The sequence below is a fragment of the Patella vulgata genome, chromosome 7 (assembly GCF_932274485.2).
Source record: "Patella vulgata chromosome 7, xgPatVulg1.2, whole genome shotgun sequence".
Classification (NCBI taxonomy): domain Eukaryota; kingdom Metazoa; phylum Mollusca; class Gastropoda; family Patellidae; genus Patella; species Patella vulgata.
This window is the reverse complement of record NC_065885.2, coordinates 5971784-5985191: the sequence shown is the minus strand read 5'-3', so window position 1 is coordinate 5985191 and position 13408 is coordinate 5971784. Positions and strand designations below refer to the sequence as shown.

At 36.9% G+C, this 13408-nt stretch overlaps 1 protein-coding gene across 1 annotated transcript in view; it reads right to left on the bottom strand.

Moving 5' to 3' along the window:
• The window catches only part of LOC126826992 (kazrin), a 112183-nt gene extending 103636 nt beyond the window's left edge, over positions 1-8547 (bottom strand). Inside the window, exon 1 of the mRNA XM_050556146.2 lies at positions 8198-8547. Within this exon, the coding sequence (XP_050412103.2) occupies positions 8198-8288 (91 nt within the window). The 5' untranslated portion in view covers positions 8289-8547. The remainder of the gene's footprint in view (positions 1-8197) is intronic.
• Positions 8548-13408: the final 4861 nt, after the last annotated feature.

Here is a 13408-nt window from a genome sequence, read left to right as displayed (position 1 = left end):
TTTTGGGACATTCATGTATGGCTCAATTTTATTTCAATAATTCGCAGTGGCAGGAAACTGGAGGATTTGGAGAAAACCTACGAGGTTGGACAGCTGACCCTACTCCTTGTCAAGTACAACCGGGGAATCGAAACCATGCCAGTTGACTCAAACTAACTATTCGGCCATCCCCCCACCCCCGACTCAGTCCAAGACGTAAAATCCTGAGGAACTTTCTTGGGCCACACGTGAAGCAAATCCTGAGATCTCCTGGTATAGAAAGAGAGAGAGAGAAATGGGGTTTAACGTCCACTTAACACAAACTAGGTCATTTCGGGACTAACACGGTTTAATTATATTGCACATGGGGGTCTTTAGCAGTGGGAGGGAACCGGTGGACCAAGGAGAAAACCCACGAGGTTGGACAGGCGACTCTACTCCTTGTCACGTACAACCGGGGATTCGAAACCATGCCAGTTGACTAAATGATATGCCTTATAATACAACGCGCACACTCTAACCATTGGCCCATCCAACCCCCTTCCTAATACAAACGAAGACTGACAACAATCTTTTGTCACAATACAATCAATATGGTCGTATCCTAACTCAACAATTAATCAAACACAGTCAATATTGTATTAAACCAAACGTCGCTGTCCACTGACAATCATTACCTGGTTATGTATATTGATCACATGTTGGTCCGTCTGCTTGACCAATTCTATTAATAAGGAATATAATTGACTGCTGCTGTCTTCCATCACACATTACAAATTAGAAAGCGTTATTCCGGTCATATACACGCATCTACATGTAACAATATAAATGAAGGAACACAAGCCAGTCTGGCAATAAGGCATTGCTGGCTTATATGGCATCATTACACATTACTAATCAGAAAGAGGGAGAACAAAATGGGGTTTATTGTCCACTCAACACAAACTAGGTCATTTTGGAACTAACATATGGTTCAACCTTATTTCAATAATTCGCTTGCGCGCAGGGGTCTTTAGCAGTGGGAGGAAACTGGGGGACCCGCAGAAAACCCACAAGGTTGGACAGGCGACCCTACTCCTTGTTACGTCGAACGTGGGAATCGAAGCCACGTCAGTTGACTCAATGACAGACCTTGTGATACATCCATCCCCTCCAAATCAGAAAGAGTGAGAATGGAATAGGGTTTATTGTCCACTCCACTAGGTTATTTTGGGACTAACATATGGGATACAATTTTATTTTAATAATCAGTTGCATGTAGTGGTCTGTAACAGTGGGAGGAAACAGGAAGGTATATGTAGACAAGTGACCCTACGCATTATCACGTACAAGTGTGGAATCGAAACCACGTCACTTGACTCAATAACAGGCCTTATAATCTAAAGCGAATGAGTTAGACCATTTGGAAAGTGCGTCACCTGCAAGAGCAACAAGAACAAGATGAGGGAACAAGTTCAGACAAAATGAAAAGAGGGATTGTGCCTAACAATGCCTAAATTTGTATCTGACATTGCCTAAATTTGTGTCTGACAATGCCTTAATTTGTGTCTGACAATGCCTAAATTTGTGTCGGACATTGCCTATATTGTGCCTGACATTGCCTAAATTTGTGTCGGACATTGCCTAAATTTGTGCATGACAACGCCTAAATTTGTGAATGACAACGCCTATATTGTGCCTGACATTGCCTATATTAGTGTCTGACAATGCCTAAATTTGGGCCTGATATTGTCTGAATTTGTGCCTGACATCAGCTGTAACAGGTACCGTATTTCCAGACCTGCTGATCGGTCAAAGAATCATTGCTCCTTTTTCCTCGGGGTTAAATCAATCACAATTTTATTGACTTTGTGATATTAATAGAATGGAGGCGATTGCATGCCTAGTTAACATTTGCAGCCAGCCAGTAGCTAGAGTAATTGATAGAGAGATTAATGAGATGAAGACAGAGATGAAGTGATTGACAGCTTGTAGTGATGATTCAGATGCCATTATTGTCATGTTACTATTGGTTACCAGGGAATTGTGTGCTGGAATCTGATGAGAGGTGTTTATATCATGTGGATGAAATGGTGTGATAAGAGAAAATCAGAAATGACTGTCACTTTTCATTTGATCATATTTTTGTAGGAATTATAACTATGGAGAAAACAATGAAACTAAATCAAATTATAAATGATTATGTTTAAATTTGATGCAGCCATTTTAAAATAAAAACATGAAGATTATATGAAATCAAAAAGAGATAAAGTCTGCCTTTACATCCAATCTTCCATTCCATTCACAGGCAGAAGAGAAGAGAGGGAACCAGAGAGAGAGAGAGAGAGAGAGAGAGGGGGAGAGATGGGATCTAACATCTACTCGACACAAACTAGGTCATTTCGGGACTAACATATGGTTTGATTTTATTTCAATAATTTGCTTGTGCGGAGGGGTCTTTAGCAGTGGGAGGAAACCGGAGGACCTGGAGAAAAAACCAACGAGATTGCACAGGCAACCCTTCTCCTTGTCACGTACAACCAGGAAATCGAAACCACGCCAGCTGACTCAATGACAGACCTTATCATACGGCTCGCACATGCTAACCATTCCGCCATCCAGTAACTGCAGAAAGTTGAGAAAGGATGGGGTGGGGCACTAGAGAGGGAGACACCTGAAGTCAGGTGGTCAAATCTCTGTTATATTTTCTGAAAATTGAAAAATCAAAATACAACCGTGTCATAATGAATATAAAATTCACTTGACCTATTACATGGTATTTTGAATTTTCTGCCATAGATTTATTAAAAATATCTGAAAAAAGACAAATCTGAATTTGTGTCTGACAAGTGTCACATTTCAAGGTTGGCCTACGCGGTACAGATCATAAGGTCTGTCAATGAGTCAAGTGATTTGGTGTTGATTCCCCGCTCATACAATGTACGTGACAAGGAGTAGGGTCATCCAGTTTCCTTGCACTGCTAAAGCGATAAACCGAATTATTGAAATAAAAATGAACCTTGAATTGGTCCCGAAATGACCTTGTTTGTGTCAGGTTGACGTTAAACCCTGTTTCTCTCTCTCTCAAGCCATAAAACCTTTATCATATCACTCTACGATAATAAAAACCTTTATTCTGCTATAAGTTTACTATGGCTGGCATGTTACACAGGTCTCTTCCCCCCCCCAGCATGTTACACCATAAAACCTTTATCATACCACTATATGATAATAAAAAACTGTATTCTGCTATAAGTTTACTATGGCTGGCATGTTACACAGGTCTCTTCCCCCCCCCCAGCATGTTACACCATAAAACCTTTATCATACCACTATATGATAATAAAAAACTGTATTCTGCTATAAGAGAGAGAGAGAGAAATGGGGTTTAACGTCCACTCAACACAAACTAGGTCATTTCGGGACTAACATATGGTTTAATTTTATTTCAATAATTCGCTTGCGCATAGGGGTCTTTAGCAGTGGGAGGAAACCGGAGGACCCGGAGAAAACCCACGAGATTGGACAGGCGACCCTACTCCTTGGCACGTACAACCGGGGATTCGAAACCACGCCAGTCGACTCAATGACAGACTTTGTGATACAGCGCGCGCACGCTAACCATTCAGCCATCCAACCCCCCCTATTCTGCTATAAGTTTACTATGTCTGGCATGTTACACGTCTGGCATATAAAACAGACAAACATGTATGTTAGTAGTATTTTGAAGGTTGAAGGTGTTTTATGATCTGGTTTGAGTTAATCAGTTTACCTGTATTATATTACCTGTGTATCTGTACAGGTTATACTGACATTACCTGGTATTACCTGACTCAAGCTCATAATTCAATCTACATGTACATACATACATTATATACATTATATACATGTAGTTCTGTATCAGAATCTACGCTGTTAAAACATTTCTTATATATTACTTCACAGACTACAAGAATCCATACATATCTCATAATAGTTCATGAGTTGTCATTGGAAACAGAAAATATCAATAAAATATAATATACTACATCTTGTAAATTATAATATAAAATTTATTAATATCTGTATATGTATATCGACATACAAATGTAAAATTTCTTATATGCTGAGAGTTCAACCAATTTGGTTAAACATACATTATGCAAGAGCTATAAATCTGCGATATTTATTGGATTAGAACCCGGTCTGCTGCTTCTGATTAAATCAAAAAATGGATAATGTTTTTATCGTACCGACTTTAATAATGATGATCAAAGCTAGACCGAAATTTCAATTGCTTAATTGTCGGTTCATAGTGGATTAATTTGACTGAAATTTTCAGCATATTCCCTTTACATTATATTTTTAACTATTATAGTGAGAACTGCCAGCTCTTTATCAAATCTCCCATAATGTATCTTTAAAGTATTGAACCAAACTTTATTTGGTTCTTATATACGTTCATAATTAAAGGAGCATTTGGTAAGATTTGGTAAGAGCTGACAATTCTCGCTATAATAGCTAAAATAAAGATAATGAAAAGAGAATATGCTAAAAATTTCAATCAACTTGCTTCACTCGTAACCCAGATATTAGCGATTCAATTGTAGGCTAGCCTCGATCAGCATTATTACCGTTGTTACAATAATAAACAAAGTCTCGATTATCTATTTTTATGGTTATTTTATCCACAACAAAATGTATTCAAATCCATTAAAAAAGTTAATCAATGTCTAATTAATTATTTATATAACAATTAAGGCCTAAAGAAACACCTGCAACAGGTAGATTTAGCTCTTACATAATGTCTGTTTAATAATCCTCAAGAAAAGAACTTGATAACTAGGGTTTTAAAAAAAGAGTTATTTTAATCTATGACTTGTTTCAGGAGCAGACCCTGTATCAGATATATAGAGACAATAGAATCATTGTGCATTACTTTTAAAACTAAAGACTTATTCATTTAAAAAAGCTTTTTTTTACCCTGTGATCCTTTCAATAGATAGATTATCCCAAGCTATTTCAATAATCCTCTTATCAGATACATCGAGACAATGGAACCATCATTCATTGAGCCTTCTTTTTAAAACGAAAGACTTTTTTATTTATTTATTTAATAAGGCTTTTACCCTGTGATCCTTTTAATAGGTAGATTACCCCGTGATCCTTTCAATAGATAGATTATCCAGACCTATTTTAATAGATGTATATATCCAGACCTATTTTAATAGATAGATTATCCGAGATATTTTAATAGGTAGATTATCCAGAACTATTTTAACAGAAAGATTATCCAGAACTATTTTAATAGGTAGATTATCCAGAACTATTTTAATAGATAGATTATCCAGAACTATTTTAATAGATACATTATCCAGAACTATTTTGATAGGTAGATTATCCAGAACTATTTTAATAGATACATTATCCAGAACTATTTTGATAGGTAGATTATCCAGAACTATTTTAATAGATATATTATCCAGAACTATTTTAATAGATAGATTATCCCGAACTATTTTAATAGGTAGATTATCCAGAACTATTTTAATAGGTAGATTATCCAGAACTATTTTAATAGATAGATTATCCCGAGCTATTTTAATAGATACATTATCCAGAACTATTTTAATAGATACATTATCCAGAACTATTTTGATAGGTAGATTATCCAGAACTATTTTAATAGATACATTATCCAGAACTATTTTGATAGGTAGATTATCCAGAACTATTTTAATAGATATATTATCCAGAACTATTTTAATAGATACATTATCCAGAACTATTTTGATAGGTAGATTATCCAGAACTATTTTGATAGGTAGATTATCCAGAACTATTTTAATAGATACATTATCCAGAACTATTTTGATAGGTAGATTATCCAGAACTATTTTGATAGGTAGATTATCCAGAACTATTTTAATAGATATATTATCCAGAACTATTTTAATAGATAGATTATCCCGAACTATTTTAATAGATAAATTATCCCGAGCTATTTTAATAGGTAGATTATCCAGAACTATTTTAAAAGGTAGATTATCCAGAACTATTTTACATGTTATTTTATCTGAATAACAGTTGTTTGTATATATATATATATTTCATCAAGTATTCTCTTTGTTATCCTGTATTATTGTTTAAATGAAATATCTATGTCTGTGTTATCCTGTATTATTGTTTAAATGAAATATCTATGTCATCCTGTTTGATTGTGTAAATGAAATATTTATGTCTATGTAAAATGCACATGAAACGATTTATGTGGCAGTTGTGTGTTGTTATAGAAGTGTGGAATATCAATAATAATAACATTAATAGATTAATAAACTAGGATTCTAAAAATAATCATAATTTAAGTAAAAAGTATTAATAATAACATCAGGCATGTGTCCAGAGGCGGGGGTCCAAGGGGTTCGGATCCCCCACCCCTGCTGGCACAGAGAATATTTTGCCTCTCCTACCTACATGTACATTCACGGGAATAACACTGTTTTCGCTGTCACTCCACGGTAATCCTATACATGACATGTACAGTATGCATCTAATGAGCAGAAATATTTGTCTCAAACTTTCTAAATTTATTAAATTTGATGTAGTCTCCACCTTGGAAAGTTGGAACCCCCTATGCTTAAATTCCTGGACACCTCCCTGATTATGGATTAATACATGTAATCCCTCTACTCTGTGTTCTAAATATAATCATAATTTAAATTTAAAGTTTGATTGCCTCTAATCCAGATGGATCAGAATGTATGAACAAATGAAAAATACTATTGTTCTGTACCAACTAGAATAATGTCCTATACAGTGTGCTATGAGGGACATTTTGAATGGACAGCAAATTGAATTCCAAATGTCAAGGCTAAAGGTTCTTTTATGTGGACCCCATCAGCATATGGGTGAGACCAGGAATTATTAATGTAAATAAACACATGGAATTTCCTATAAATGGTTGTGGTCTCTACTTGGACTACTTGTCTGCGATATCACCTCGGTGGAAGCGGACGTAAAATACAACCAACTAACAACAACTTGGACTACATTAGTTTATTTTATACTTTTGACCATATCAGAGGACTTTACAGCTCACTGATCGCTAATAATAACAATTGATACATGAAGTAAAATAGTGTTGTTACAATGATAACCTACTTGTGGTGTATAACTGTAATAAAATGATATATAATGTATATCAATCATTATAGTATATTAATAACAATAGGTTGGATTTACTTTCATGTTTTCACAGATACCTGTCACAGTATATATCACTAAAATCAACAATATCTCCACAGAGAGAGAGAGAGAGAGAGAGAGAGAGAGAGGGGGTTTAATGTCCACTTGACACAAATTAGGTCACTTTTGAGACTAATGTGTGGTCTAATTTTATTTCAATAATTCGCATGCGCGTAGGGGTCTTTAGCAGTGGGAGGAAACCAGAGGACCTGGAGAAAACCCACAAGGTTGGACAGACAACTGGGGAATTGAAACCATGCCAAATGACTCAATGACAGACCTCATGATACAACGCGCAGTAGACTGTAGCGCTGCTGTCCTGGCAAAATTCCACCTATAGAACCTTGTACATGTATGTTGTATATACTTATCTTCACTAGACAAGATGGAGCAGAAAATTAGAACCCTAGACCTCATTTCATTTCCACAGCTAAAGGACCCCTACACACAAGTGAATTATTGAAATAGAATTGAACCATAACATTAGTCCCAAAATGACTGGGGGGTTGGATGGCCGAATGGTTAAACGTGCGTGTTATATAATAAGGTGTTTCATTGAGTCAACTGGCATGGTTTCGATTTACATGTATAATAGCTCTTCTTTGATTGTAATTCAGTAATTGAACATATTAACACAAAGTACAATTTTATGGATACATAATTACTGAGTTTAATACTAAGCCACGTTTCGATAAAGACGAGGGTATCCTTGCCGAAACGTGGTTTAGTATTGTACCTTGTGTTAATGTATTATTGAGTTCCCATTCTCTAATGCCATTCATGTCGTGCACTGGTTAATTTGGAAGGAAATTATTTTGTCATAATACTACATATGTATGACACAAATTCTTTCCTTGCTTTTTTTTATGACAATGAGATACCAGTGTAGGTCATGTATTACATTGTAGGCCTATTCATCAATGATTCTGTTCTGGTACCAAGTCGAAATTCGGAAAAGTTTCTGGTAGAAGTTGTTTGTCTGTGATTGTAAGGACAGTAAATAACTCAGACTTACCTTTACAGAGATTTATTCTATATTCCGAAGTATCCATTTTACTTATTTCATAAGATAATGAACCAAAAAATATTCTTCGACCAGATGTCATTTATCGAAAATAGCGCCCTTTTCAAAACAAACTACAACTCATCCTTGCATTGTGATTGCGTTTATCGACTGTCATCTGCGTGTCCATTCGTAACTTGAATTCTGTTCGCTATTCATTTAATAATAACGATGAATGACATGTATTATGATGTCTTCACCAGGAAACGAAAAGATGTTTATCATTGTTAAATGTGACCCAATGTTGTAATTCAATTAATCCACGAACAATACTTAATCCAAGAATGTTGTCCTCAACATAGCACCGACAGTCATGCCTAATTTTCATTAGGCTCAGTCTACCTTATCCTTACACACGGTTTACAAAACAAGGATTAGTCCATTACGCGTAATAAGGGGTGTTCACGCTTTGTGGCCTGTGCGTGCAGGTTTTAAGAAGTTCGTATCTGTTACAGAAATGTATTTTGTGACCTTTTCATTAGACCCCAAATAGACACTCAAAGGAGAATCGGGATCTATGTAGAGTTGTCTTTTTTTTATCACGCTGAATCTGTCTGGTTTTCGACATGGAGTATTGAAATATGTCTGACCTACAAAAACGAACACACCCACACGAGTCTCAGGTAACAAGATCCTGCACTCTCGAGTTTGACACAGTGGCACGCGCAGGTGAGATAGCCTCCACGCGACACGAGAGTGTATTGATTAAGCTACCGTTTACATACAGCCATAAATAAATAAGGTATATATTGCACATTCATGTTAATTGGACTGAAGTTTTTCTTCCCATCCAAACGGCTAGCGGCCTTGTCTGGCCGGATGAAAGCGCGATTATTAAAAGGATTCCCACATTAGTCTAAAATAAATTTTTACCATAAATTTTACACATTTATTGATTATGTTTTATGTGTTTGTGCCAAACAATCTGATTAAAACACAGATACTATTTTTTTTTTTTTTTTATAGTTTAAAATTTCGTTTTACTTGTCTACACTAGGATCTGGAAGAGTTGTTACATGTATATAGACCGCGTTCTGGATGATGTGAGGGATTAGCCAATGAAACGGTCTGTTACAGCGAATTTTTGGCATAAGGCACACGAAACTGTGGATAACCCACTTGAAACATCAACGCTTATTGGTTAGGGGATCACGTGGCTAAGTGGGTAAGACGCTAGCTCGCTAGCCTGGAGGTCGGGTGTTCGATCCCTGCATTGGCCGAGAAAGTTCATCCAGATTTTCCGGCGTGGTTCTCCTTTGTCAGTGATGCAGGACGGAGGGGCTGACAAGGAAAGCTGTCTAGTCGTTCGGATGGGACGAAAAACCGAGATCCCGTCTTCATTAGCCCAGGTTAGGAGCAGAACAGTAGGACGTTAAACCCCATTTCATTTCATTGCTTATTGGTTAATCAAATGTTTGACGTCATATGGTCAAAAGCCGCTCGTATGTCCCCTGACACGACCTTCCGCTACATCCAGTAAATCTTCATGTAGTAGAGGCCATCGAAAGTATAAAAAAACGAAACGAATATAGATCTGTATTTTAATCAGATTGTGCAAAAGAAATCTATCTGTCTATACTGACCTACAAAAGCAGGAATGAATGAAATGGGTTTAACGTCCTACTGTTCTGCTCCTAAACTGGGCTAATGAAGACGGGCATACATACGCCATACAGTGTGCTATGAGGGAAATTTGGCCCGGGCAGCGGCATTACGGGCTACCCTTATCTTATATCGAATTCCAACTGCCAAGGGATCTTTTACGTGCACGCCAATGTGTACACGGGACCTCGGTTTTTCGTCCCACCCGAACGACTAGACAGCTGTCTTTGTCAGGCCCTCCGTCATGCATCACTGACAAGGGGAAACCACGCTGGAAAATCTGGATGAACTTTCTCGGCCAATGCAGGGATCGAACTCCCGACCTCCAGGCTAGCGAGCCAGCGTCTTACCCACTTAGCCACGTGATCCCCCGACCTACAAAAGCATTTGTGAAACTGGAATATTTCGAATTTTCCACTGTTGATGCAAGGGCACCAGTGGAATTTTCAGCCAGGGGCACCCATGCAAGCTTAATCCGGCACAGCAAAAACTAGGTTATTTCGGAACTAAATAATAAATCCCGGAGAACCCAGAGAAAACCACGTGGCTACTCCTTGTCACGAACATGGATCGAAACCACACCATGCACTTGCCTCATTGAGAGAGAGAGAGAGAGAGAGAGAGAGAGAGAGAGAGAGAGGGGGGTGGGTATCAATTTTCTGGACTAGTGATAAACAGTTTGAAATGGATAATTCTAAAAATTGACAATTATGTGACATTTTGAAGTATTTTTTTATTGACCAGGGGCCTGTTTCACGAAATTTTAACTAAGATATAATCCAAATTTTAGTAATTTGATTGGATAATATAAGATTGATTTTAAGGCTTAGCCAATCAAAATTCAAGTATCTACTAAAATTTGGATTTTATCTGTAGTTAAAATTTCGAGAAACAGGGCCCTGATCTGAGCGTATCAGTCACAGATCCAAACTTATTTGATTATGGGAGCAACGGTGGCTAGGTGGGTAAGATGCTGGCATGCTAGCCTGGAGTTCGCGTGTTCGATCCCTACCTTGGCCGAAAAAGTTCATCGGAATTTTCCGACGTGGTTCCGCCTCTCAGTGGTGCAGGATGGATGGCCTGACAAGGACAGCAGCTGTCTAGCCGTTCAAATGGGACAAAAAACCGAGGTCCCGTGTATACATTGGCGTGGACGTAAAAGATCCTTTGGCAGATAGAATTCGATATGAAAGTAGGCCATAGCACCGCTGCCCGGGCAAAATTTCCCTCATAGCACACTTTATGGCGTATGCCCGTCTTCTTTAGCCTAGTCGGAGCAGAATAATAGGACGTTTCATTTCATTTCATTTCATTATGCAAGAACAGATGCGAACATTTGTAATTTATGTCAAGTCAGAATGTCAACCGTCTACAACGATTGTTTTATTTTTTTGACTGATGACTTATAACTCTGTTTTTCTCGTCAAAACACCACAAGTCAAAAATCAGAACACAAACAAATGAGTTGAATATTTCCATATTTCCATCAGTTATATAACAATCATTGTAACCAAAGGAATTTGGCAAATTTGGCAAATCTCGTTCTAAATCTGACGTGTTAGTATCCCGATTCGTCTCTTATGACACAATACGGGAAATTTCCCGCCAAATAAACTCTTCTCTTGCCGCGTTTGTCAGTCTTTATTTATTTATACAATAGAAAACAGATTGAAAGGTAAAGTGGAAGAATTCCTGGTAAAGGTTTCAATATTAGAACTAACCTTTACAACCTGGTATGATATCTTTACTGACTTATAGCCTAGGTCTACGGTGCTTTACACCTGATACAAGTTGGCCATAATTCCTATTACCTGGAAAGTCATTGGGACCCGGGTTCGACCCTGGTGGGGGTGGGGAGGACACGTGTGCGCCTTGGATCAGCAGGTCTAGCGCTAACCCAACCTTAACCCTATCTAGTCCTTACCCTAACCCTAACCACAATCTCCAACAATCACGTGCCCTAGCCCTGTTTACATCTCGCGACTTTGAGGAAATCTGCAGTGGGGTCAAATTTTTAGACTTTACCCTATAAAATAGCTTATAGATTTTTTTTCGTCTGCGATATCACCTAGGCACAAGCGGACGTTAATTAAAACTATTAGAAGCCATTCTGGCATAAAGAAAGTAACAGTACATAATTTGTTGGCGAGATATCGAGGTACCAGATTAAGTAGGGGGTAGGAAGCCAAATAATTTTCCAAAATATGTTATCTAGCACTAATTTCTTTCCCACAAATGGTAAAGTTGCAGCCTTGTGAATCCCACTTCATGAACAGTAGGACGTTAAAACCCATTTCATTGATGCTGGTAGGGTGAATTACTAACCACTAGTAAATGTTTTTAAACATTCGCCGTGCGAATCCGCACAGTATAACTTAATTCAGTAAACTATATTTTAATGGATCTTAATTCACCTTAAAGGCTCAATACCACTCTTGTTGTAACTGATTAATATGTCCGAATCTTTATTCTGGTCAACAAATTGTACTATTTTAGAATATTTCAATTAATTGATGATACAAATTTCATCTTAACACACCTTATTTAAAAATTTTGAAAAATTCAACATAATGGTTTGAAACGTCTAACGTAAACCTTTTCAAATGAAACTTCGATTTAAAAATATTTTCGAACCCTCTGGACAAGTAAAATAGGATGTAATGGATAATTTACACAACAGTTAGGACATTTAAACATCTAGTACTTAGATAGAGATATTATTTATTTTCTGGAGCTTTCAAGTCAGCAAGAGTGTTATTGTCCCTTTAATTAACCCCCATTTATATCTACTTCATATTGTCTTATATATTTCTTTAATCACCTGTCTGCAGTATTCTTTGTTTTACACTTTAAATTCTAAACGGACTAAAGCGTTTTAAGTTACCATGGTGTATTGTTTGTATAGACGATAGATTTATAGGATTAATGCCCTAGTCAATGCATGGGGATATATAGACCCAAATAACAAAATTAGAGGGAGCTTTCTAGAAACCTGTCACAAGGAGATCAACTTCAGATCAGATCCCTAAGGACAGACTTGATTTACTTGTATTTGGATATTTGGAGACACAAGTTTATGTCAATTCCCATATCCACATTGGAGCTTATTTACCATTAAAGGTACATTATGGGAGATATGATAACGAGTTGGCAGTTCTCACTATAATAGTTAAAAACCAGATAATGTAAAGGCAATTTGCTGAAAATTTCATTCAAATTGATCCACGATGAACCTAGAAGTAAGCGATTGAAATTTTCGCCTAGCCTCGATCATCATTACTAAAGTCAGTACGATAAACAGCATAGTCTCGATTATCCATTTAATCGTTAAATCGTAAAGGAAAGTTAAGCAATAAATTGGCCCATAATCCACTAAAGATCGCAGGCTATCGATGCCATCTAGAGTTGAATATAGTCTGGATATGTTAACAAATGTCTAATTAATAATTTAGATAACATTTTAGGCCCCAAGAAAGACTTGTAATAAGCAGATTTTGCTCTTGCATAATGCATGTTTAAGATTTGGATCGTGTATTATAAACATATTTCATATTTCAAACA